Source organism: Drosophila miranda, chromosome XR (assembly GCF_003369915.1).
Source record: "Drosophila miranda strain MSH22 chromosome XR, D.miranda_PacBio2.1, whole genome shotgun sequence".
Lineage (NCBI taxonomy): Eukaryota > Metazoa > Arthropoda > Insecta > Diptera > Drosophilidae > Drosophila > Drosophila miranda.
Genome location: NC_046674.1, coordinates 11,984,051 through 12,011,210, shown reverse-complemented (window position 1 = coordinate 12,011,210; position 27,160 = coordinate 11,984,051). Strand labels below are relative to the sequence as shown.

Here is a 27,160-nt window from a genome sequence, read left to right as displayed (position 1 = left end):
GGTTTTCTACAAGGCTGGTTAAATTGAAGTTTTCATCTTTATTGTATTGCTTATAAAATAGGCTTAAAGCAAAACCGGTTAACAAAAATTTCCACTAAATTAATTTCCTTAGTAGTAACTACGCGCTAAATTCACATTTGATACATATTAACTACATGTTAATGTAATTACAAAAGGCGACACCTGTAGGGAAAAAGTTCGTCGGTGTATTTACGGTATTTTTCTGAGAGTCTGACCGTATATCTTATATCCACAGTCACACTGATTTTAGACACCTTGTCTATGTCACACACCTTACAAGTTGTATACTTTTTATTGTATTCTCTAGTATTTTCCAGTATATTTTAAGACGCGTTATGTCCAAAGCACCAATGTAGAAATGTACCTGGCCACATCGAATTAGTATTCGTGATCAGCGTCGAAAACCTGATCGTGTGCCTTCGAGATCTCAATTTATTCAAAAATATCGTGAAAAAAGCATGTCAAAAACAGGATAGTGGAGGTTCTTCACACTAACGGTTCCAAGGGCCAACAATTTCTGAAAGTTACACATTTACCCTTCAGGTGTCGCTTTTGATAACTACATAAAAATGTAGTTAATATGTAGCAATTGTGTAGTTATCGTGTAGTTACCATAAAACAAAATTAATTTAGCGGACATTATTGTTGACATTTTTTATTTAAACCTTATTTTATAAACAATCCAATAAAGATGAGTACTTAGAATTAGCCAATCCCGCACAAAATTGATTAGATTATCGGGTACAATTTTGTGTACAGGGCGGAGGGTTCTAACTAGCTAGTAATATTCAACCGAATATCAAAATCGAGGAATGTGATAAAATATTAGGGCAAATAACTTGTCGGTATATTTCGGTATGTTTCTGAGGGTCAGACCGTATATTTTATCTGTAAATCACTAACACAGAAAAAATTTTCAGGGCTTAGAATTTGCATCACGCTCTCCCTTTGAATTCGCTGTCGAAAGTTTAATTTAGTCGGGAACATTTACGATGAGCGCTCCAAGCAACAAAATGTCGGCAACAGATCAGATGCGGGCTATGCTGGACCAGTTAATGGGTACCACCCGTAACGGGGACGAGCGACAGCTGAAGTTTTCGGATACACGCGTCTGCAAGTCGTTCCTTCTGGACTGCTGCCCCCACGACATACTGGCATCCACACGCATGGATCTCGGTGAGTGTCCCAAAGTGCATGATCTGGCTTTTCGTGCAGATTACGAGAGTGCGGCCAAGTCGCGAGACTTCTACTACGACATCGAGGCCATGGAGCACCTGCAGGCCTTCATTGCGGACTGCGACCGACGCACAGACTCGGCCAAGCAGCGGCTGAAGGAGACGCAGGAGGAGCTGACCGCTGAGGTGGCCGAGAAGGCCAATGCCGTCCACGCCCTCGCCGAGGAGATCGGCAAGAAGCTGGCCAAAGCCGAGGCCCTGGGCGAGGCCGGTGAAGTGGAGGACAGCATGGAGCTGATGAAGGAGATCGACGAGCTGCGCAGCAAGAAGGTCAAGGCCGAGCACGAGTACCGCACCTCGATGCCCGCCTCTACCTACCAGCAGCAGAAGCTGCGCGTCTGCGAGGTCTGTTCCGCATACCTGGGGATCCACGACAACGACATCCGTCTGGCGGACCACTTTGGTGGTAAGTTGCATCTCGGCTTCCTCACCATTCGAGAGAAGCTGATCGAACTGGAGAAGACCGCTGCCCCGCGCAAGGTCGAGCTGAAGCGCACGGGTAAGATACCAGATCGTGACGAGGAGGGCCGAGGCGGCAGAAATCGCTACTTTGTAGGTGGCCGTGAGCTGGACCGCCGATCCCGGGTGCATCGCTCGCGTTCCAGGGAGCGCCAGCGTCAACGGGAATCGGAGCGCGGCGACCGGGACCGGGAGCGAGGCAACAGCAGCAGCAATGGGAAGGCCGAAGGCAGCACTGAGCGTTCGTCCAAGGAGGCGCCAGAGGGACCGGACCGTGGCAGCGGCGGCGGTGGGCAGCGCGGTGGACGCGACAATGATCGCATCAATCGCAACAATGACGGCCGGGATCATCGCGACCGAGAGCGCGATGGACGACGGGACAGGGATCGCCATATGCGTAACGACAGAGGACGCTTTGGTGGCGGCGGTGGAGGAGGCAGTGGTGGCGGCGATCGCCGGGATGACAGACGTCGCTCTCGTTCCAGAGACCGATCGCCGCGTGGCGAGAGGCGAAACTACAATCATTTCGCTGGTAATCACAACAACAATCATAGCAGCAACAACAATCACCACAACAACAACAACAACAGACGGCGCTCCTACTCCCGCGAGCGCTACCGCCGTTAGGAGAGGCCCCCTGCGCACGTACGTAGAAATAATCCGAATCAGAAACAGAAAAACAGGCACTATAATCTGAAACTAAGAGAACACTAATGAAGCACTCAGAAATTAAAAAGAAGAAACCCTGGAATAATAAATTAATATAGCCGCTCCTTCAGACAGACACTCCGATGTAGAGATGAACATTTGTAAATTGTTAATAATCTCTTATTTTTTATCTTACTCTCCCAACCTCTTAAGACCGAATAAAGCCTAAGCTCTGTTAACCAAACCGAAAAACCCAATCCAATCCAATCCAACAAAAATTAAAACTAATCCCGACCAAAAGCGAGACAGAGAGAGAGAGAGAGAGAAATGGCCTTACCGAAGCATACATACATATATGAGAGTGCATATGATAATGATTTGATAGTCCCTCGATCCTCGTTGAGAGGGGTTTTTTGGTATGTAGAGACACACCCGAACGTAGAAGAACCCACCACCCAGTCCCCGAACGACATCACATCACAGTGTTGCCAATTTTAGTATAGATATTTGATATTGTAGAATATACATACATATATACATAGAACTAGGAGAGGACCTCCTCAAACTGACAGTACAGTCCTCCGACTGCCTAGCGAGCCATTTGCTTCAACAGAATGATATAGTACCCGATATAGTACTCTATGAATATCGGGCATGAAGGAGCTATATTTATATAGCACATATATATGTAGCTGTGAAGGAGGGACCTTTTTATACTAGTTGGTAACACTGTACAAACCCATTCGACTCGTAATATACTCGTAATATACTCCCAGCTCTTAGCTCTATTATCTCTCTTTATTGATTCCAACCGAGGCGAATCGCTGTACGAGCTTTTGGGGTAAGCCTCAACCATATATAAAAACTCTTTCTCTATCTGTAATCTTCTCTACTTGAAGTTCCACAATTTTGCAGCCCACACTCAGCTTTTTTTGGTACGTATTGAGTAAATAAATATCCATTTAAACACCAGAAGACGTACGTACGTCCTACTCTAGCATTAACGTTAGTGTTGTCTTGGCAGATACTATATACTCATTCGTTCGTTCGTTCGTTCGTACATGCATTTGACATAGATAATATCCAATCCAGATAATCCAATATGATACACGATAGCTTTGGGTACGTATCTACTCCGGCCGTTAAGAGAGAGAGAGAGAAAGAGAGAGTTCTGTATTTCGTTTCGTTTTGTGTTGGGTACGTATTAACGTTAGAGAAGAAATGATATATGTACGATATGATATGGTAATGATGAAATGATCTAGAGATCGCAGATCGCAGTGTGGTACGTATGTATACTGTAATATATATACAATACTCAACCGTAAGCAGACAGACAGACAGAAGGCTTTTATAGGGGTTGTCGGAGATGCAGATCCCAACGTACGTATTCCTTCAATCTACTCTCATTCTCTGAACCAAAAACCAAAATACAAAGAAAACCAAAATGAAAATATGTATTCTTTTTACTATAAACTCTCGTAGCGGTTTAAAGGAGTTTTTAACATACAATAATCTCGTATTTCTCATGCCAAATGGTGGTGCTCTCTGCTCTGCAAATGCCACAGAATCGATGCAGCCTCTGGGGGCCACACAGATCAAGTACATACTTCATGCCCATCTGTGAGTATTCGGGTCGTCAACTAAAAAAATAAAATAAAACAAAACAAAACTACTATATAACTATTACAATATAGCAATCATTATAATAAATATACAAACCAATTATTGTTGGCCTGGGCCTGGGCTTTCTGCTAACGTTTTCGTTCGTTCGTTTCTTTCGACAGCCAAGGATTGTAGTGGGATAATTGTGAAAGAGAGAAAGAGCTTCAATATGTATGTATAAAAAGAGATTGTTTGTGTTTGGCCTAGTTTAACAGTGGGTAAGAATTATCAATACCAACAAATAAAAACTCTAACTCAATTTTCTATCTGATCTGTCTTATATGTCTACTACCTATTATCCAATACAATGGCTATTATTATTTTTTTTATCTACTCTTAAGTCAACATACACGATTACACCACACACACTCTCAAGTTATCAACACAGAAACACACACAAGCAAACAAACACACACACACACACACGAAATCTATATTAACTTTTATCTTTATTGATGTAAGTGGATTGTAATAAAATTGCACTTGAATTATAATGATCTGTCGTTTATTTTAGTTTGGAACTGCAGGGGGAGGGTTTCCCCAAGAAAAGTGTACTTATGTATGTAGATATGATATCATGGTTAAAAAGGTCTAAAATACCTTTATACCTTTCTTTTGATAAATCTGCCAGAGAACAAGAGAGACGGATAGCGAATACTGATAAGCCAAAGAAAAACCAGACGAGACTTATCCGAGAGTTTTGTGGGATTGTCTACCCTCTTTTTTGTGCTTACCTGCTTACTGTGGACATCTACGACATATGTGCATATCTGATCACTGATCAGGTAGCAAATATCAGTTTCAAGGCTGTATTGAGCTCTAAAATCTGAGAAGATTAAGACCAAGCCGTATACGAGTAATAGGAGTCTCGCAGAAACCACGATTCGACACAAAACTAGAGAATGAGGTAAAATGAGATAAATCTTTGCTAAGTCCAAGTAAAGATAGTTATTTCTATGAGAAGAAAAAGTATATTTCGATCCGGCTCTACTTGGAAGTTAGTTGCGGGAGGGACTTATGGAACCATGTTGTGAAAGTAAGTAAAAGTAAAAATAAATCATCTGTTCCCACATCTTTCAGTTTACGCCTCTGATCCAGTTGCATCCAGACCCTAGATGGATCTGTTGAATCCCATATCTGTTAAGTTTTTAGCATAATTCCCCCAAGAAAAAACAAATGTATGGGGGCAGAGTTTTGTTTCTTCCATGAGAAGGCTTCTCGGTGTTGTTTGTATTTTAAATATTGCTGTTTCGTTTTGAAAGGGCTTTGCTTTCCGGTCGGTGTTGTTTTGTATATATTTTAGGTTTTTTGATTTGTTTTCTTTTCTAGTTTCTCCTTAATTTTGAGTTTTACACGTTGTTTTTGTTCCAAAAGAGAATTTCTGTACAATTTGTTTGTCTTTTCCTTTATATCTATATAGGTATGTATATATATATACGATACGTATTTAAAATTAGGTCTTCATTCTTTTATGTTTAACAATTTCAATTGGCCCGAATAATAGATAAATATTTTTACAATTTTAAAGCGAGTACCCAAAAATGTGTGGATTGTTTCTCGACTTTTGGGAGGTTTCTGGCGTGTTTCTGTACTGTTGTTCTTGTTCTTGTTGGTGTTTTGTGGATTGGAAAACCTTCTCAACTGCTCCAACGCTTCTCCACTTAGTACATCCTTAGTTCAAGATCTCGTCTCTTGTCTTGGCTCTCCTACTCCTAACTCAAAACAGTCGCTGCGGACGGGGGGTGGGAGGGGCCCGGCTATAACTCTCAGTTACACACTATCTCTATAATGAATGGAAATCTAGGAAATCGAATTTGCTTTGATGATCATCAACATGAATGAGCTTTAGAATCTAATTTACTTTAATTATTATTTATACAACAATTTCATTTCATTTAGATATTAAGTTTAAATTGTTTTTTGTTGATTAAACATTTTGAACTATTTGATTGGATTTAACTTGATATAAAATTCCTCGATCTACAGTTTGGAATTTACATTTAAATATTGCTGTTCTGCTGTGTTTTTTTTTGTGGTTTACTCTCTCCAGTATTCGATGGGTAAAAAGGTGTGCTCCTCTCTCGACGACACATTATCTCTTACATAATAGATCTACTAGACAATATAGAAAGTTTATCCTCTATCTCTGTGAGTGGTATGAATTGTGGCTTGTTGTTTGCTGTTGCTGTTGCTTTTGCTGGTTGTTTGTTTAACATATTTAAACTCTTACGGAATCTCTTAAAAGCTAACTTATCTACAGATTTGATTTTATACTTGGATTTGTATTCTGCTTTTGTATAGTACATTTAGTTGTTGATTTAATGCTTAGAATTAGACATTGAATTTGGCATTTATTGCGCATTCTCCTCCAAGTACTGGCTCTCCACAATAATTAACATGATCTTTCCCATAGAATTGTTATTTACAAACGATTTTTTATGCCTGATTTAAAGATTTTACTGATGAATATTCACGTTTGAAGACCACGGTTTTAAAGGCTGGATGTATGCTGGGAGGCAATGGGAATGCAAATTAAATTTAAATTTTAAAATTGGTTCCTAAAGCTTTTGAAAATTGTTTTAAATGCTGGACTAGCTTTTCAGAACGACGGGATAACCAAAATGTTAAGAAAAATGTTTTCAAAAAATGGAAAGTGCACAAAAATTATTGATACAATTATAGGTTGGCAGCATTTTTGTAAGGATTACGAGTTGTAAGAGAGAGTAAAGCAAAAATATAATAATTACTAAAATATACATATACAATATAGAGGGGAGGGAGGGGGCGGGTGCGTTTAAACTATCTTAAGTATCTAAATGTATACGCGTCGTTGAACAAAATGTTGAAATCGAGTTAGATATCAGAGATAGAGAGAAGGAGAGGACTTCTAAGAGCTAGATTCACAGGAAATTTATGGACTGATGGATTATCTCATCACAAGTGTGTGTATGTGTGTGGGTGTGGGTGTGAGTGTTTGTGAGGATGGGTGTGCAGTGTAGTTGTTTGGTGTTTTTGTTGTTGATTGATTTGATTGCTGTTGTAGATGTTAGCTGTCGGTTATGTTGTTGTTGTTGTTTGTTGTTGTTGTTTCAGTCCTTTGAGTGAATCGGTATCACATATTTATGTCCATACGGACTTTTGTACTTAATGCCACAATCACGATAGAATTTATCCGGTATACCTAAGTTACATAAATACAATTTGCCACAATTGTTCGTTGATGAAGGGGTTGCTGGTTTTGCAACAGCCGCTGCTGCTGCTGCTGCTGCTGCTGCTGCAGCAGCCGAAGATGTGCTCGGTAGGGGCGTTGGTGTTGCTGCAGCCGACGATGATGATGATGCTGCTGCTGCTGTTGATATGCCATTCAATGGTAGTATAGGTAATATAGAGTATTTGATTGCCACATCGTTAATACCACACGGTGGCGGATCTATGGCAAGCACCGAGGCGCTGCAAAGTAAAAAAGAGAGACAGCGTGAGAGTTTCCATTTAGATTGGGGATCAATCCTCCCACCCGCACTCCCACTACTTACCGATTTAACCTGAGCCAATTCTTGATTGCATCCGATAGAGTAGCGGCGTTAGTCGATAATATCACAAGATCTGGCGTCGGTAAGGCTGCAATCGAACACAGAAGGGAATATGGTTAATCGAAAATTTCATTGATTCCAAGCACTTACCATCCACGGCATGGACTATGACATTGTCTGTTGCCTTGAACAGGGAAATCTCCACGCTCTGGCCAACCAGCTGCGCCTGCTCCACATACAGCAAAACGGTCAGGCCATGGGAGGCCAGCTGTCGGCCCGTAGCGGCTCCAATGTTAATTGTTCTGCAAGAAATTCGATTAATACGATATTGTTCAGCAAGCAAAAGGGGCTCTCTGCTCACCTCATGTTCTTGACGCCATCACAAATGATGGCTATCTTGGGCCACTGATGATTGTTGGCCGGCGTCAGGCGTCTAGCACCGCCCAGCAGTGTGATGGCCAGGTCGCTGGCCCCGCGCGCCAATATGTCAATCTGACGCTGCAGCGACAGACCCGCCTTCTCGGCACACAGCTCAATCTTGTTGCGCACAAATGACGGTACGGTTGGTATAATCAGCCCATCGTCAGTCACAAAGTCCTTGCTGCCATCAAAAATGCTCTCTATCTGGCGCAACTGAAGTGGCTTGCTGGCCAGGATGTTCTCGTCGTGACGATACTTCTGCTCTGGCTGATGCTGATGATGATGCTTCACGGTTTGCCGCGCTGCATCGGGTCGCGTCGACTCGATGTTCTCCCAAATGGCCTGCTTGTCGAACAACGCCAGATTCCCCTCGAAATCAAACTCTTCCTGGAGCAGTGGATCATCTGCCTCGCTGCCAAATGTCTGCCGCATGCTACTCTCTCGTCGCACCCTATTACGTTTATTCTTGCCGTTGCCATTGCCGTTACCATTTCCATTTCCATTCCCGTTTCCATTGCCATTGGTGTAAGAGCCGTTTCCATTGCCATTTCCATTCCTTCTGCCGTTGCCGTAGCTTGAAGCTGACTGCGGCTGCTTGTAGTATCCATCGCCGTTGCTTATGATATCGATGGGCCTGCTGCTGACTGCCGCCGATGCTGCCTCGCCACTTCCACTGCTACCCTCCGCACTGCTGCTGCAGTAGCTCTCCCGATTGTTCCCAATGTAGCCGGCTGCAACAGCAACCCCCAGCTTCACTTCTACCTTGGGCGGTATCATGTTGCCAAAGAATGCCGCCACACTATTCGGAGTCGTCGACATCTGCTGCTGTTGCTGCTGCTGAGCGCTGGGCGCTCGCGAGTTCTGCGGCGTTCTGTGGGGATTTGCCAAGAGAATTTAAAGATTAGAGTGGAGCATTCAGAGCCCAGGCTTATCTTCTCCACTACACTTTAATTCTTGACCTCAAAGGAGTATATAGACTTCTACAATCGATTGAGAGCCGACACTCGGCAAAAAAAAGGGCTGTTCCCTACAAATGAGAAAACTAGAAAGGGAGTAATTCGTACCTCCTTGTGCCATTCAGTCCATTCGCCTCCATGAGCTTTAGCTGGTGCATTTTATCGCTAAGCGCCGAGGTAGCTGCACTGCTACCACCACTTCCACTTCCTTCTCCTCGCCCATAACCGTTCGCCTTGCCCCTGGATGTCAGTGGCAGATCCTGTTCTGGCTGCTGCTGTTGCTGTTTCTGCTGCAATTGGAGTTGCTGTTGTTGTTGTTGCTGCTGCAACTGCTGCTGCTTGCCGAGAATGTTAGAAAAGTGCGGCAACTTGACGGGCGTGGGCTTGTTCATCACCGTGGGCGTCGAATGCGTCTCCACATCCTGATTGACCGGCTCGATGAGGTTGATGCTCCGTATGTCCGTGCACTTGAGCACCACCTCGGCGTTCTGCTTGCGCAACGGGACGCCATTGCGAAAAGCGCGTACGATGGTTATTTCCTCCGCAGAGATTTGCTTGATCAGACCCTGGAAGACGCCCAAGACTTCGTCGCACGTAATGGACACCGCACAGCCGATCCAATCTTGATCTGTCAGACCCATGAAATTAGCTGTTTTTGTTGTAGTTCCTGTTGTAAAGCAATCGCGACCACTCGGTAAAGCTTTTGGGTTTTGGAAATTTCTGCTGTCTGCGTCTGCAGTTTTATATATGTATTGTTTTTCGAGGCTTTCTTTTTCGAGCCGTAGTTGTTGTTGTTTCGTTTCTTAATACGCAATTTCGCTCGCACTCACTCACTCACACACACACGAACACTAACTAACTACGCACCACGCCGACCGACCGACCCAGCGCTTCTTCTTCTCGTGGACGGGCCGTTGCTTTCAAGTCCTTGCGGAAGCACACAAAAAGAAATTGGCAAATGTTTCTTCTGGTTGTTGCGCTGCTTCCTGCGTGTACGATGACCTCGATATTTTTATTCGGTTTTCTTTAAATGCACCCCTCTCTCGCTAAACTTATTAGATTTTGTTTCTTTTGGATTTTCACTACTTTAGTGTGGCTGTTTTGCGGAAGTGGTAGAAATACCAACTTGCAAATATACTAACTCAATTTTTTCAGTTTTTTTTTACAGTGGGAGTCCCATAAGGTCTGTATACCTGATTACACGGCATAGTTAGGTAAGAATCTGTGGTGTAATAATCTGTTACTTACTTAGTTGCTCGTGGCGTGTGAAGAAGTTAATATTACTGTAGGTACTGGTGGTCTGTCAGTGGGTGGTAATTTCACCGTCTGCGAAATAATACTACAGTGATACACAGAAATGGTATTTTGGTATTTTATTTTTAGCCTCGCGATTATGGTTTTATCATGCCAGTAATATGCAGCCACACTGGCATACAGTTAATTTCGTCGCCGTGCCAAATTCTTGTTTTTTAATGTTTTAATTGTGATTAAAATACTGAGCAGCAGAATAGCTACGACAAACAACGCCCTTGATGGGATCAAAGCATGTGAGCTGTACCAAACAGCACGCGAATTAGAACGCAGTGCAAACCGGGCCGTGTGAGGTGTGCCGACAAGCATCGAATTGTTCCGTGTGAAAAGTGTACGTACGTGAGGATTTTCCGCACATACTGGACTTAAAACGAGCATACTGACACACACACACAAGGGCATATTTACAGCATAAATCAAGCGATATTATAGTGCAGAGCTGTCACCACAGACAAGGCGGCGGTAACTGTTTGTGTGTGTTTGTGTGTGAGCGTTAAAGCAAAAGATAAACGTAAGTGGAAAACTTAGAAAATAGTTTTATTCTGACCATAAACGAAGGCCAGAGCGCGCCGGCCAGGTCCGACATGGCGTTGAACCCTTCGCGCTTGGCTAATTACGCCCGGAGCTTGGCTTTTATGCTCTGCCTGGCTTTTCTTTCCTCCTCTCCTCTCCTCTTCTCTTTCATATGCACCCGCACACACAATGCTGCCGGACAGACAGAGGAGGCATCTAGCACAAGTACCGTTCCTCCATTGTGCACTTTGTGTGTGGTGTCGTCTTTGTTGTCTGCTCAGCTTTGCTGCGCTCTCACTTTGGCCTTGCCGGCGCGTCTCAGCCTCCAAGTTATTGTCACCCATCACCCCTTCCCCCTTGTCGGTCACTTTCGTGCCTTTTTTCGCTTAAGTTGCACTTCCGTCACTCCTCACTTACTCACTCTCACCCACTCTCTCTTGCTCTCTTCCTCCCATTGCAGTTGCTTTTGTGAGCCATGTCGGCACGTTCCAGCGGTTCTGTGGCTGCCGTGGCCGCAATGTCCGCCGCCGCCTCATCATCATCGGCCGCAGCATCCGGGGGCGATGTGCCGCGCCCACCGCCGCGGCGCCGGGCCGCCTCTGTTGCGGGACAACAGCAGACGCGTCAGGAGTTCGGCAATGGACACACGCCACGTCGATCGTTGGCTGCAGTGGTAAGTCCCAACTGGCGGGAGGAGAAGTGGAGGCAGAAGAACGCCTTGAAGGGGGATTTTGGATGGGCTTATCAGACTTGTGCCTGAATGGGTGTTTCTCTATTTATGGTGCTATTTTCACTGCTAATCTAATCTGGAGCTGGAACTTGCCAAACAGCTATGTCGTGTGGATGGGCCCTGTCCGTGCGTGGAGTAGAGCTACCTGTTGCAGGCCCCTCCTTTCGGAAATGTTGATGAGAACCCTTCTTAAAACAATTGTTTTAGGGCATCACATCATTCCATGGAATCCGTAATGGCTTTTCTTTTATTTAGTTTTCTTTCCCACTTGTGTAAACGAGCAAATACGCACTTGCCTTGCTCGTGATCTCAGCCGCAGACACAATTAAACAGAAAATTCGTTTGTTTATTTGCTTTATTTTGGCGAAGGGAAAGAGAAATGAATGGCACTCGGGAGCAGTCATCAACATCTTGAAACACAATTAAATATATCAACAAAACTCTTGGCCTGCTCTTGTAGCACTCCTCCAACTCAAGTACTGACTAAACGTGGTAGTAACTTCTCTGCGGGATGTGTACGTGTGGAATGTACATACAGACATACATGCATACATACCTTACCCTTCAGCAATCAATGAAAACTAATGCTGAAAGACACTTCTTGTGGGGGATCGATTAGCATCGTTTATATTTGACAACTTATTTCCAGGCTAGAGTGGGACAGACAGAGGGGTAGGTGGGCTGCTTATCTTCATTAGTGGGCTCATCCCAACGGTTCATGGGGCTGTTGCTGGCCTGCTTGCTCACACTTGCCTGCTAATTGAGAAGCGTCAAATGGTAACGTCACTTGGGGCACTTGCCTACGTCACTGTATAGCGGCACCCCCGCAGACGATAAAGTGGCACTAATGGGGACGCTTATCAGTCAACAGTCGAGTATTTATTTTTATCCGTTGCGTCAGCCCTGCTGGCAGAAGTCAAATGTCAATTTTAATTGATGGCTTCAAAATGATTGTTAGTAAAAGGAGGGAAGCCCCTGCCCCATGCTACTCCAAAGATCAGAAATGCAGCGGCAGCACCCAACACACACACACACACACACACACACACACAACAGAAAACGTACACTGAACAGCTGTTTTTGTTTTGTTTTGCTTTGGACACTTGTTCGCAGATGGAGCAACATCAGCCACTGTCACTTTGACAAGCTTTTAAAAAGCTTTACTCGGTTCAGTGTTATAAAATGGGTAAAGCGAATGCGGTATTTTAAGTCCAATTAGGTATTTTTATGTTTTGAAATATTCAATAGTTACACCTGTTTCGTGTTGTTTTGCTTAAAACTATTTTAAGAAATTGGTATTCCTATTACCCCTGCATGCCTGCTACTTTTGAACCACTTGCGCCATTGCTTTCTGTTCAACTGACGTCTTAGCCAGAAAATGCGTTTGACGTCTTACCAAAGCGATGTATACATTTTTCTACTCCACGTACCTTGGTCACACTGCGTTTGGGGAGCTAAATTTTATTTTAGCTAGAACGCGAAAGCGCCAATTACGTGCAACGGCTGACGACAAGTCGGGGGAGACCGACGTCACCTAGTTGTTGTTGTTGTGTTTGCACTTACACTAGCACACACACAAGCGAACACCCCGTGAGGGAGGGAGAAATTCACGCAGAACATGTTTTTGCAATAGTGTTGGTGATTTTTTGTTATTGTTGCTGCTGTTTTTTTCCCGTTAATAGAAGATAAATAGTGAATAATAAATATATATATAAAGTGTTCATCTACATGCACAAGCGATATCTACATACGTGTGAATGCATATTAATGATTGCTAAAAAGTGTTAATTATATAAAGAAATAAATAAATATACGTACATACGTGTGTTGGCAAAAGCAACAGCTTCGTCGTGAAATAAGAATCAACGGGAGTCAAAGCCGTTGTCGCTGAGAGAGAGGCTCCCATCCCCCCCTCCGAGTGGGGGCGCATTCGACGGAATCCAAGATTCATTTTTTGCTCTTTTTTTTTGGCCCTCTATTAGTCATGCATGCCAAAAAGACTGGTGAATGCGCGAATGTGTGAATATGTGTGAGTGTGTGTGAATTTGAGTACTGCGATAGGGCCAAGGAAAACCTAATTCTGACCAGGCCCAGGCCCTGGCCCTTACCTTTACCCGTGCCCCGCGTACCAGCAAATGCGGAGCGTTGTGGCCTTACGTATACGCAATAAACGTAATAAAAACAAAACGGCGAATTGTTGGGAAACCTGTTCCTCTCCTCTGCTCCGTCGCAGTAGCCGCTGCAGATTGCAGCCAGCGTCGCAGTCGCAGTCGCAGTAGCATTCTGCATAAAAAAGCTCGCGGCGGGAGACTAAAATAAATCTCGAGTGCGCCAAAAACCAAACAAAAAGAATGTGTAAAGAAACACAGAAGAAGCAAATGAAAGAAACCCCAAATACATAGGAGTATATGAAATTCCTTACGGACCCAACTTGTTTTGTGCAGTTAAAACCGCCCCAGAGGAATTTTACCATATCTTTTTTTTTATGATAACCCCACCCCCCCACACCGCCCCACCTTTATACGGTTTATTGTTTGATTTGTAGTTTTTTGGAGAGGCGAGGCGTGCAAATAAATTAACACAAACGCAAAATACTACAACAATACAAAAAAAAAAACAGAAAAAAAAACCCGAAGCCAACGTAAACAAGAGCAGAAAGAGGAAGAACAAACAGCAGGAGAAGCGGCAGCAAAAGAGGAGAAAAAAAAACAAATAATTAAAAGTTTAAATCAAAAAATTCAAAAATGGCTGAATCAACAACCACATCGCCGTCGGGGACGAGTGAAGATGGCCAGATCCATGGCTATAACAACAGTGATGTAAGTAGCACAGCAAAGAGGTGCGAGGGGGGGATTTGTTGCGCTCTTCCTTCTCTCCCTCTTACAGAGATCTCACATACATATGCATATAGGTGTGTCTGTTTGTGTGTGTGTGTGTGTGTGTGTGTGTGTTTGAGCTCATTTTCTTGAGCCGCTAATTGAGCCGCCTTTGATGCGGCTCACGTGCCTCCTCCTCATACCCAACCCGCCCCCCGCCCACCCTCCCACTCATCTGTTGGCTTTTCAAGATCTTCTTCTTCTTATTGTTGTTGTTGTTGTTGTTGTTGCTGGAAAATCACTTGAAAAGTTTTCCAGCTCAGGGTCAGTTTTTGTACTGGGGTCTGTGGAAACATCTGAACATATGCACATACATTTCATTTAATATTGGAAAATAATAAATCCCCGTATCCGGATGTGTTATTACATATTGGAGTACATATGTATGTATCTCCGATATTATGCCCTGCCCCAGAATGTGCTGGAATGAAGTTTTTAATAGAGTTCTCTCTTAAATCTTGTAGTATTTTTTGTGTCTAAATAATTTATTTAAATCTCATAAATATTTGTTTTGCCCACATTCCCATCCAATTGTTGGCCAATAACCCTGCGCTTATAATAGCCATATACGCTCATGCATACGTATATTCTTTAATTGTTGCTATATCGTGTGTGTGTGTGTGTGTGTGTGGGTTCCTAGGATGAGTGAAAATTGATTCGTTCGGGTCTCAATTTGAGTGGATTGATAGATTTCATTCCATTCGCATCTAATCGAAGTGGATGGCAACGGTTCAATTTGTGTAATGAATTTGCATTGACCTCCGACCCCTGGACAATGTGACAAGTGAGGGGCAGGCAGGCAAGCAGCCAGGCAGGCAGAGCAGCCAACAGCCAATCAATTAGGTTAATGGTGGCCTCTGGGCCTGAGGTTGTTTTTTGTACCCCATTCAAAGACCCTGGCAAGAGCTCTCCCCCGCCGCATTGAGTGCGCATTAAAATTACAATTGATATTAAATGTTTTTTTAATCTTTTGTTTGTCATTTCCATTTCCATCTGCTTGCATTTTTCGTGTGAAATCTATTTGGACAGAAGACAATCAGAAAGCAAAGAGCGAGAACCCGCCAAGAAATGTGCTTCCGTTGACTCCACCACTCGTGCCCCTCGTTCCACTTCCGCTCTCACTCTCCCTCTCACTCTTGAGTGGGCTTATCAGCTTAAAGACCCGCAGAGTGATTATTCATATACGTATTTTTATAATTCGTTGTTCATTCAGTTTTCGCCAGAAGAAACTTCCACGAAAACTGTGTGGAAAAGTCAAGCGGAACGAAGGACAGGATAGAGGATTGATGGGGGAGGCGAGGGTTTGGGCACACGATACCCACGGCCCCCACGGCACACACGGCACACACGGGTGTCACATGGTCATCCAAAATGCTAAAAGTCAACGCTTTGGCCCTGATAACGAGGCACATTTGGTTGTGGCCTGGCATTTATTGTTAATCGAATTTCGGCTACCGCTGATGGCTGATGGCTAATGAAGAGCAGAGTAGAAGGAGAAATAGGAGTAGGAGTACCAAATAAATACCACAAAAAGCTAAAAGTTACCCCAGCGCTTGTCCCATGACTGATAACACAATAAGGGCACGACAACCCACTACCTATTACCTGCTAATCGACTGTTTTAGATAGTAAAAACCTTTGCCTGAACACTCTCTAATTACAGGCTAAGGCTTTCTTTGTTTCAAGGACGCACCTCCCTCCAAAGACGTTGTCTTTCCGCAGAGTATTTGTATTTTAATGAATACACCTGTCAATCAGTGAAACTTTCATTAAATCTGTATCAAAATTAATATAAATTTCCCTTTCAAATCCCAATTAAAACATCAAGTAACGCTGTGGGCTTTGTTTCGACTATATGATACCCTCTACACTGCATGCATTCATGAAGTGAAAGGTTAGATCAAATCGGAGTCCAACAGGTGTCGCCGATCCGAATGCCATTCCTGTAAGTCTTTTGCCTCTTGAAAGCCAACCGATCAGCACCGTCCCAGATCCGCACCCTGCTCGATCCACTCCTCTTCAACGCTCTTGCTCTCTCCAGGCAACCCTCGGCGTCCAGTCAGTCTCTTGAACCCTTTAGTGCTGGCTCGGCAAATACCAGGTACATCGGGGTAGCGGGTCTTAACCGCAAGAACATTTTAAGCTAATTTCCCCTCAGTGCCAGATTTAAGGGCTAAAAATCAATTTAATGCCAGCCAGCGATACTGGTATCCAGGTTTAAGCCCCTCCTGCCATTTTGGGAACACCGACAGCTGTGCCAAAGGCTATGGAATCGGGGACCAAGGGGGGCTGGCTGCTTAAGAGATTACTCAAGTCCAGGGCCAGAGCGTTCGGGCTGATTGATTGGACACTTGTCCGGCCAATGGGTGGACAAACGAGACCCGCGACTGGGCAACCACGGCTCCGATGGGGCCGCTTGTTTATGGGAACTTTGATGAATGTGCCCTCGAGGACACACAGACTAGGGCGACTAGAAGGGGAACTGGCATTCGCCAAGTAGCCCCATTAAAATGATTACTAAACACATTATATATGCGCCACTGAGGACAGCTCTTTACCTCCTCCACTTTTATCCGCATATTTAATTATTGCACAAGTGGGAAAAGCCGCAGATATTTCGATATTTTAAAGGGAGACAAGCGCCCCGGGGCGGTCGTCGCTGAAAATCAATATAGTGCTACAAGTTCATGGAAAACGCGGAACAGAACAGAAACTAAAGAGTACAGGCCGAAACAGCAAACAGCAAAGAATAGAATCACAAAAAATATACATAGTCCCCTTCCCCAGAGAGAGCGAGGGAGAGCGAGAGGGAAAAGGCGAGAGAAAATGAAAAACCCTCCGTCAGGGTCACAGAGCCCAGAGCCAGCCGCAACATGCGAGTGGCTCTGATATGTGATATGGGATGGGGCATGGGGCCAGGGGCATGCGGCTTGCGGGGATATGGCGCCGTCTGGTCAGTCACAGCCCCCGAACGAACCGAAAGGGGGGCAAGAGGGGGGAAGAAATAAAGTGAGTTTGCTCTTCACTTTATAAACAATGCCGGCCAAATTGAATATTCCACGGGGTAAAAGCCTTTTAATGGATACAAGTGTTGGGCTCTCCAGCAGACAGAGCGGGGGGTTCGTGGGGGTATTGGAGCATTGGATACAGCAGGCTTTGTTCTATACCTGCCAGCTCTAAGGAATGCAGAGAGTATGGCAGTGCCGATTGGGGCCACAAATTGGTGTGCCTTTTGGAAGTAGAGATGGATATAAAGAGGTTCCAAAGGAATACATAGATATTCTACCGAAGAGCAGGAAGCTTCAAGGAATTCAAATCTGTCTGCCTCACGCACAACCGAATCGTCACATTAAAAGTTATTACCATCTGCAAATGCTGTAATTAAAGCAGATTTCATTTGAAATAAAAGCAATGCCCACACAGGGAGACCTTCGGAAAGGCGGAGACGACTCCTCTGGAACGGAAAATGTCAGCTGCCACACGAAGAAACCGCATTCGACAAGCCCGAAATGAATCAGGGGCACACACAGCACACAGCACACAATTTGCATGTTTTGGGGCACATTCTGCAGTACTCTAGACAATAATTGCTTGACGACTCTCTTGAACTTCTTGAAGCACAGGTCCTGCCTCCTCTGCCCCCGTCTGCCCCTTGAGCTGGTCTGCGGTCTGCGGTTGAATGTGTCAAGGTCGTGAAAATTATCTAGCTACGAATGCGAGAACAATTATGTACTCCTTCAGAGGGAGCGTTCAAAATGCGAAAGGACTACTCGCAGATGAAAGGAAAAGGCGGTCTTGTAGGTGGGAATCGCGGCACACGGGACGGGACACTATGCACTATGGACAAACACACTCCACACTGCTGTCCCTCTCTGTTTCTCTCTCTGTAACCACCCCCTACACCCCCCCCCCCCTTTACTGTCATAAATATGCAAAATGCTGTCCGTTAGGCTCTGGGCTGAGGACTGCGCGGCGTATGCGTAATCACGGGGCATTAAGCATACGCCGCATAAGCCAGGGCTGCTGTTGCGCCCTGTGGCTTATTTACTTACGAATTTTAACCAGACCCACGCCGCGACACACCCCCCGGACAGGTGCTAGCCCCCTTTGTGGCATTGAATTTTGTGACACTGGCGGTGCGTGCACAAGTATCTCATTTGCTTTCGCTCCTGTGGTGATGAGAGGCCGCCAACTTATACGCTAATTTTCGTGCCTTGTTCTCCGGTTTTTCATTTCATTTTTGTACACTTTCTTCACCCACAGAACGACTCTGGCGACTCGTGTCATCTGCGGATTGTGGTGCTCAGCGGCCAGTCCCTGGCCAAGAAGGACATATTCGGCGCCAGGTGAGTGCCACTGGCCACTGGCCACTGGCCACTGGCCACTGTTCCACTAACTAACCCTTCCTTTCAATATCCACAGCGATCCATATGTCCGAATCGATTTGAACACAATCAATGGTGATATTAATATTGACTCGGTTTTGACAAAAACAAAAAAGAAGGTAAATCAAATTAGAGTTAATCCATTTAGCCATTAACGATTACCGATTACCGATTAACTATTAACGTGAACCCCCCACGTGACATGGCCAAAAACGAGACACAAGAGAGGAGAGCGAAGAGATGCTTATCTAATCAGAGTCCCGGCCAGCACTTTCCTCATTTGCCATTCAGGAAAGGTGCAACGCGATATTCAAGGGTGGAATTTGTAGGCCTTGATTGCCCGATTAGAAATGTAAAGCCCACGCCAGCCCCCCCTTATCTATCGCTGTGTGTCTCTCCATTAGTCATGCAGAGGGCGTACACATATCTCTTATCATTCAAATGTGTGTACTTCTATACATGTATACTGTGTGTTCTTCCAAAGAGCGAGCAAACCTCTTGAGATAACTAATTTGTAGGCTGTTCATAGCGCATGGGGTCTAGACGCAGTATTTCAACATCGGAGCATTCGATTTAGATATGAATATTCGGTGTCGAACAGACTTAAGATCGCTTTAATAGGTTTAAATGGCTTTAAACGTGCAAAAGGGAAGGCCCAAGAATAAAATTGGGTGTGTGCATGATTGGGCACAATGCTATTCGACTTGAGACTGGAATCCAGGCTTGGTCCCGCGAATGCAAAAACAAAATACATGTCGTGTGCCAAAAATCCCTATGTAAATATCAGTAAAGGTTTTTTTTCTTTATTTTCCCTTTAACCTCCCTCATTCTCTTCTCTCTTCCCATAAACAGACACTGAATCCATCCTGGAACGAGGAGTTCATATTCAGAGTAAGTTGTGGTCGGGCGGCTACTCCCCCTTATGGATGATTCACAGGCTAATTAACACTTTCTTTTTTGACACCAGGTGAAACCCTCTGAGCATAAGCTTGTCTTTCAAGTATTCGACGAGAATCGGCTGACTCGCGACGACTTTCTGGGCATGGTCGAGCTCACGCTGGTCAATCTGCCCACAGAGCAGGAGGGTCGCACGATCGGCGACCAAGGCTACACTCTGCGTCCGCGCAGGTCAGTAGGGTATGTTTATTTCATTTGCCGTTTGATTTTGTTCCTTTAATTTCAGTTGATTTACACACAACTACAAAATATACCATATACAATATAGTATAGTGTATAGCCGTAGCCAATAAATAGTCCAGTCCGAGAGTGTTCGAGACTAACAGTCCAGAATGAAAGATCATAAGACTAAGACACAAATTGTATAATTGATTGATCGATTGATCGATTGATCGATCGATCGACCGGTGGAGGAACTAAAACTCTCTCTATTCCAAGTCGTAGTCCGTAGAAATTCCATTTGTAGTGTTGTGCCAGAGTTCACGTAGTAGTCGCCTGTCGTCTCCGCCTTGTTTATTGTTTAATATCCCGGCCATACCAACCTCACGCTTCCACCATTCCATTTTAACCATTTCCACTCTTCCCCTCTTCTGCTCCCTGGGCTGCGCGGTCTGGCGGCATTGCACTTTTCGATGGCTAATTCAAAAAGTCATTTTGCAAACATTTCCACGTAGTCGCTGTCGTCGTTGCAGCCGAACACCTCCTCCCTCTCCCTCACCCTCACCCACCCTTTAGATTAGACTAGAAGGCCGTCTCTGTCTCTGGGCTTGTGTGCAGTGCAGCTCGAAACCATAAGATACTCCCATACATTGGATCGTTCCGATTAAAACTGCCATTTATGGGATAGAATAAATCCAGATACTCGAAATTAAATCAAGTTTCTATGCGGTTCTATGCGGTTCTATGGATTGAACTGATTGTTTATTTCCCGTCGTATCACGATATTGTTTTCATTGGAAGAAAAGAAGAAAAGCTTATCCAATAACCGATGACTGATTGCGTTAACTCGAATTATGCCATAAATATTGGGCACTGGGCACGGCTTCCCATTGCTCCGAGGTGTTTTCGTTGGAAAAGCTTCAAAGGGAACGCCCGAGAATGCAGCGAATCTTTTCAAATGTGATTGCTCTCTGGCCCAAGCAGCAAAAAAACCAAAAACATGCAGTGTGCGTGACTCAGACTGATCGCTGCTCGATTCGAGTGTCACTGATAAGGATGGCTTCTCGTTGATTCCATTGACGATGAAATCTTGAAAAGATCGGGCGAATGACAATCGCCCAACAGCTCCGAAACGCACTGTACTCCCTGTGTTACTGTATAACTAGTATATTCCCCCTCCCCGCCCTCTAACTGGTATTTGTGCTTTGTGTTTATTTTTAGTTAACGCTTTGTATAATTGATATTGTTTTTCGACCTGTGAATGTCTCATGTATCTGTATCTGCTTACACATGTATGTATCCGTGTGCCTCTGTATCCGTGTGTGTCTGCGCGTGCATCTGTAGCATTGGCGGGGGTGACGGTGTCCATTTGATTAGTGAATTCTTTAAATTTTAATGCTATCGTGTGTATCTCCCCGAATTTAAAAAAAAGCAGCGCCAAATCCCGCATCAAGGGCTATCTGAAGATCTATCACGCCTTCATCCGTGAGACGCGCGAACAGAGCGAGCCCTCGAGCAGCAACAGCGATGGGGAATGGGAGCATGTGGAGGCCACCAATGCCAGCGACACGTCAGCGCAGCCGGTAAGAGTCTTGGGGCTTCTTTTTGATGGAAATCCCAACTGAAAATTCCCTTTTGCAGCACCCGTTTCCTACTGGCGGCAATGATGCCTTGCCCGCCGGCTGGGAGGAGCGACAGGATGCCAATGGGCGCACATATTATGTGAATCATACGGCAAGGACGACGCAATGGGAGAGACCCACTGTGTAAGTGGATGGAATAATCAATTTAAAGATTGAGTTGCCCCTGTTGACCCTTAACCTTTTCGCAGTTTGAATAGCAACAGTGGCCAGTCGGCTGATCAACTGGCCTCGGATTTCCAGCGACGTTTTCACATCAGCGTGGACGAAACGGAGACTGGACGCTCGGCGGTAAGTGCAACTCTACCCTGGCACTACCCTCACAGAGGCAGAGCCAGAGACAGTTCCTGTCCCAAGATACAGACTAAGAATTGTATATACATATATCCACTATAATCTGTAACTATATCTACATATATATATATATATATATATACACAACTGCATGTGTGATTTATATGATTTTCATGCATGAATCCCACACATTCAAACCGCACTCGAAACTAACTCTATAACATATGCACACACACACACACATACGCATACACATACGAAACAAACACAAAATAGAGATCCAGGAACGGCCCTGCAGCCCAGACTCTGGAGACTCTGGCCAGTGAAGAAGAGGATCGGGATCGGGATCGGGATCGGGATAGGGCCGACGACGAAGTAAACGAGCCAGAGTCCGAGTCCGAGTCCGAGTCCGAGAGTGTGCCAGTTGTCGATCTACAGAATAATCAATCGAATTGTCTGCATTGCGGCGAGGCACATGTTGAGGATGAGCAGAATGTGGATGCGAATGGTGATTCCGATGCCCATGCCCATGCCCATGCCGGTGCCGATGCGGAGGAGCAACCCATTTCTAGTGCTGTGCAAATCTGTGATATACTCGATAGGAACTTGTACCTGGGACGCATATTTGTAATTTTCTTTTTTCCACAAAAGATTTCGTAGACAATAGACGCATAGCGGCATACATGTGAAATTAGCTAGTAAAATGCTAGAAAGCCAGATACCAGCCCGGTTCATCCTTGCATCCATTTGAGAATCATTACATCTCTTTATCCCCTGCATCCACTCCATTGATTTCCCGTGATTATATCCTGTAACTGTATGTATTGTATGAATACCCAGGATGCCGTCAGTCGCAATAGTTTAGAGGATGAAAGCACAGCAGTAAACACACCAGAAGCAACCACACCAACCACAATCTCATCACCAAACACCACACCAACGATCCACAACGAGAACAATGGCAATGGCAGTGGGAATATGTTGATCGATCCGACACAGGATACAACCAGGTTAATATTATTGGCCATCGGCTGCGGGCTGTGGCCTGTGGCCTGTGGGCTGCGTGGTAGCATCCATCCCATCCCTCTGTTGATGTTGTCCGAACCTCCGAACCTACGTACTCCCCCTCCGATCAGCAGCTGCTCCACTTGTCCACATTCCTCTCACTGATCTGTATTTTATGTATTCAGTTTTGTTTACAATTCCCTGCGACATCCTGTTGCCGCTAGGCCACCCGAAATCTCAGCCACCAGCTTGCAAAACGATTTGCGTCCGGTGCGCCAGGCGCCCGATGTACCAGACATTGCCATGACCACGATCCTGACACGGCGGGCCATCGACAACATGGCCTACAATCTGGGACGGCACGAGCAGGAGCATAACCAACAGCAGCAGCAGCAGCAGCGGCAACAGCGGCGGCGCCAGCAAATGCAGCTGCATATACAGCAGCACCAGCAGCGGCAACAGCAGCAGAACAGACAATTGGTTAGCATGCGCTCCAGGCACCAGCCGCCACACTCCCATATTCATCCAGCATCATCTCCATACGATCATCCGCATTTATTTCACTTGTAGCCCGAAGTAGATCTTCGCCAACAGCGACGCCGCCAGCAACAGCAACAGCAACAGCAGCAGCTCCAGCTCCAGTTGCACTTGCAGCCACATCCGCATCTGGTCAGCACATAGCATCCCGTCCACTTCACTTCACTCCACTTCACTCCACTCCACTCCACTTGTAGTTTGATCTGTCGTGACTGTTCGATTGTTTGTTATAGATCAACTAAAAACCATTATAGCGCCGCAAAATTTGTCAAGTTTAATTTTATTGGGTCGAAAACTTCACGTTTCTCTAGAAGTCACATGGGGCATGGGTTCTCTCAAGGAATGGATGAGCAATGGGCCGCCTGTAGCTGTACACCCGTATTGTGTCTTGTATGTACTCGTATCATCTCAGTGTTGGTTGCATGTTGCATGCTGCATGCCGCATCTCTTACACTCAAGTAACGAATAGAATACTAAACCTCATGGCGCTTTTATTTGCAGCTTTTCTCTACCTTGTTTCGCATTTAATTTGCTTAACACTCTACTCAATGTTTAACATAATTTAATGTGCTTTTTGCCGTGTTTCTGCTTGGTGTTTTCTCACGAACCAAAAACGACTGCAATTTGAGGAATTTGTTTTTAATTTGACCAAACACTTTTTTCTCTTCTGTTTCTTCCAAAATAAAAACTGAACATAATCAACCGCAACTGCAACTGCAATGCATCCATATATATATATATATATATATCAACATTATATATTATATAAAATAATCAATAACTAGAACGAAGACAACGATCACACAGACAGCCACAATTCCTCAGAGATCTCAGCTCCGCCCACCCGACGCAATTCCGAGGAAGACAATGCGGCTGTGCCACCACAGGATCAAGTAAAGTTCAATGCTCTTTTCTCAGCCCCCAAATGCACTCGAAAACTATTTCGTAACCAACATCCTGCCCTGGATAGCTTAGCATGGCATAGCCGATGCATAGGATAGCCGACTAATGTCTCTCGTTGTGAACCTTTTCTGTCTTGCAGAATGCTGGCGGCGAGGAGGAGGCACTGCCACCGCGCTGGTCCATGCAAGTGGCGCCCAACGGCCGCACTTTCTTCATTGACCATGCCTCGCGCCGCACCACCTGGATAGATCCACGCAATGGACGGGCCAGTCCCATGCCAAACCAGACACGACGCGTCGAGGACGACCTGGGACCCTTGCCGGAGGGCTGGGAGGAGCGTGTGCATACGGATGGGCGTGTATTCTACATAGATCACAGTAAGAGTCCCCTGCAATCACCAAGCTAGGACTGCTCCTTAAACCCATCTGTTGTTTCCATCTCCTGACAGATACACGCACCACACAGTGGGAGGATCCACGTTTGTCCAATCCAAACATTGCCGGACAGGCGGTGCCCTATTCGAGGGATTACAAACAGAAATACGAGTATTTCAAGAGTCACATTAGAAAGCCTGTAAGCATTTGAATCGGAAGATCTTAACAGAGTGTTTGAGTGTTCCATCAATGGCAGAAAATGAATCTACTTTCGTTATTTTTCTTTTTGGACAGACAAACGTACCAAATAAACTGGAAATACGCATTCGCCGTACATCCATATTGGAGGACTCGTACCGAATCATCAGTTCGGTGACAAAAACAGATCTACTGAAGACTAAGTTGTGGGTGGAATTTGAGGGAGAGACTGGTTTAGGTGAGTAATTCCTCCATTGCCTCCAATTGCCATTTTCTGGCGTGTTCTAACGAACGATCATCGACAGATTACGGTGGCCTTGCTAGGGAGTGGTTCTATTTACTATCCAAAGAAATGTTTAATCCATACTACGGACTATTTGAGTACTCGGCGATGGATAACTACACATTGCAAATCAACAACGGCAGCGGTTTGTGCAACGAGGAGCATTTAAGTTACTTCAAGTGAGAGCCTTTTTCAATCGAACCTTGAGCTGCGGCCTAAACTTTAAATAATTTGTTAAACAAACCCTTAGATTCATTGGACGGATTGCTGGCATGGCTGTATATCATGGCAAGCTGCTGGATGCCTTCTTTATTCGTCCTTTCTACAAGATGATGCTGCAAAAGCCCATCGACCTGAAGGACATGGAGTCTGTGGACACGGAGTACTACAACTCTTTGATGTGGATCAAGGAGAACGATCCGCGCATTCTGGAGCTGACATTCTGCCTGGACGATGATGTGCTCGGCCAGAAGAGCCAGCACGATCTGAAGCCTGGTGGCGCCAACATAGACGTGACCAATGAGAACAAAGACGAGTACATCAAGTGTGTGACACAGAACCTTTTGTTATTCTTGTACCTTGCTAATTCTTGTGATCCTTTCAGGCTCGTCATTGAATGGCGCTTTGTCGCGCGCGTCAAGGAACAAATGTCGTCCTTTCTCGACGGCTTTGGCTCGATTATTCCCCTGAATCTGATAAAGATCTTCGATGAGCACGAGCTGGAGCTGCTAATGTGCGGCATCCAGAACATCGATGTCAAGGACTGGCGCGAGAATACGCTGTACAAGGGCGACTATCACATGAATCACATTATTATCCAATGGTTCTGGCGCGCCGTTCTCTCCTTTTCCAACGAGATGCGCTCTCGCCTCCTACAGTTCGTGACCGGCACCTCACGCGTGCCCATGAACGGTTTCAAAGAGCTGTACGGCTCGAATGGCCCACAGATGTTCACCATCGAGAAGTGGGGCACACCCAACAACTTTCCACGGGCACACACTTGGTGAGATATGAATAGATTTATTCCTTTCACGAAGAAGTAATTCATTCCCTTACCTTTGCAGCTTTAATCGCCTGGACCTGCCGCCCTATGAGGGCTACCTGCAGCTGAAGGACAAGCTGATCAAGGCCATTGAGGGCAGTCAAGGCTTCGCGGGTGTTGATTAATAACACCGGAAACGGAGATGATGGCGAGTGGCTTTGGCAGGAGGTGCAGCAGCAGTTTCAGCAGCGCCAGGAAGAAGAGCAACAGCAGCAGGAACAACGATTTCACACTACATCACAACAACAACATCAACAACAACAGCAGAACAACCGCAACAGCAACCTCATTGCATTCACGTGGAACAGCACCGCCAGCAGATCGTGTACTTATTTGTTCGTTTGCTTTTGTATTATAATCATTTTTGCTAGTTTAGTGTTATTTCGTATGTACTTTTAACTAGGCGCCAACACAACCACACACAGAGACACGCAGAGACAGAGATAGAGACAGATAGCGACACAGAATCCAAATAAAATCCTAACAAAGAGTCCAAACTGCATATGCATATATATATATATATTTATTACACATTGCCGACAATTGTAAAAAGTTGTGAACGTTTTACAAACTATAAGAAAGGGAGAGATACCCCCCTCCCCCTACTATAACTATTAAATGCTTGGAATATATATATATATGTACACCATATACTGATACCTATAAAGTCAAAAAGTATATCTATTATGTATATGAGAGAGAACCTTTTTATAATTGTTATTTTTATGCGATATTCCTCTGTGCATCGCCCCTCCCAAAAACAAATGCCTAAAGGCGATGGGATTTAAACAATAAAAAGTAATCGCAAGTTATGCATAAAATTGTACTCTGATGAACACATATTTTTAAAGAAATAATTAAATTTTGTATTCTGTATAATTATGTGTGTATTCAAAATAACAATAATGTTAGTCTGTATAAGTGTCCCTCCCCCAATCACCCTCTTTACTATTAAATAAAAAGACAAAACATAAAATATATATACAAAAACAGCTACAAAAAAAGAAGAAAGAAAATTA

General features: G+C 44.8%; 3 protein-coding genes across 15 annotated transcripts; 2 read left to right on the top strand and 1 right to left on the bottom strand.

The window, feature by feature from the left end:
- The first annotated feature begins 897 nt into the window (after positions 1-897).
- On the top strand, positions 898-4,522 carry LOC108151387 (putative RNA-binding protein Luc7-like 1). The gene has a single exon (XM_033387309.1). The coding sequence runs from the start codon at positions 1,014-1,016 to the stop codon at positions 2,340-2,342; it is 1,329 nt and encodes a 442-aa protein (XP_033243200.1). The 5' UTR covers positions 898-1,013; the 3' UTR covers positions 2,343-4,522.
- Positions 4,523-5,207: 685 nt separating this feature from the next.
- On the bottom strand, positions 5,208-10,051 carry LOC108151386 (enhancer of mRNA-decapping protein 3). Its single transcript, XM_017279961.2, has 5 exons — positions 9,043-10,051; positions 7,920-8,849; positions 7,709-7,860; positions 7,562-7,646; positions 5,208-7,478 (listed from the first exon to the last, which is right to left on the bottom strand). Exons 1-5 carry the CDS (start codon positions 9,573-9,575, stop codon positions 7,118-7,120), a joined length of 2,061 nt encoding a protein of 686 aa, XP_017135450.2. The 5' UTR covers positions 9,576-10,051; the 3' UTR covers positions 5,208-7,117.
- Positions 10,052-10,347: 296 nt separating this feature from the next.
- Positions 10,348-27,121, top strand: LOC108151384 (E3 ubiquitin-protein ligase Nedd-4). 13 transcript variants are annotated; one of them, XM_033387304.1, is made up of 19 exons: positions 10,348-10,756; positions 11,219-11,431; positions 18,628-18,710; positions 18,787-18,868; positions 19,602-19,640; positions 19,717-19,877; positions 21,301-21,448; positions 21,507-21,631; positions 21,697-21,796; positions 22,640-22,809; positions 22,990-23,284; positions 24,127-24,234; positions 24,384-24,621; positions 24,693-24,817; positions 24,913-25,054; positions 25,122-25,278; positions 25,350-25,643; positions 25,704-26,102; positions 26,164-27,121. In XM_033387304.1, exons 2-19 carry the CDS (start codon positions 11,234-11,236, stop codon positions 26,264-26,266), a joined length of 2,967 nt encoding a protein of 988 aa, XP_033243195.1. In that variant the 5' UTR covers positions 10,348-10,756; positions 11,219-11,233; the 3' UTR covers positions 26,267-27,121. The 13 variants fall into 13 exon arrangements, with proteins under 13 accessions (XP_033243195.1, XP_033243194.1, XP_017135449.1 ...); XM_033387303.1 differs by having other exon boundaries at positions 21,298-21,448; XM_017279960.2 differs by having other exon boundaries at positions 10,349-10,756; positions 19,717-19,886.
- The last annotated feature ends 39 nt before the right edge of the window (positions 27,122-27,160 follow it).

Excerpts from the sequence above, each read along its gene's own strand:
- LOC108151387 (XM_033387309.1), top strand. The coding sequence starts at position 1,014 with ATGAGCGCTCCAAGCAACAAAATGTCGGCAACAGATCAGATGCGGGCT.
- LOC108151386 (XM_017279961.2), bottom strand. The coding sequence starts at position 9,575 with ATGGGTCTGACAGATCAAGATTGGATCGGCTGTGCGGTGTCCATTACG. Across the intron at positions 8,850-9,042 it reads GGACTGAATGGCACAAGGAG|AACGCCGCAGAACTCGCGAG; the intron begins GTACGAATTACT and ends AAATCCCCACAG. Across the intron at positions 7,647-7,708 it reads CATAGTCCATGCCGTGGATG|CCTTACCGACGCCAGATCTT; the intron begins GTAAGTGCTTGG and ends GTTCGATTGCAG.
- LOC108151384 (XM_017279952.2), top strand. The coding sequence starts at position 11,234 with ATGTCGGCACGTTCCAGCGGTTCTGTGGCTGCCGTGGCCGCAATGTCC. Across the intron at positions 19,641-19,716 it reads ACGAGGAGTTCATATTCAGA|GTGAAACCCTCTGAGCATAA; the intron begins GTAAGTTGTGGT and ends TTTTGACACCAG. Across the intron at positions 21,797-22,639 it reads CGGAGACTGGACGCTCGGCG|GATGCCGTCAGTCGCAATAG; the intron begins GTAAGTGCAACT and ends ATGAATACCCAG.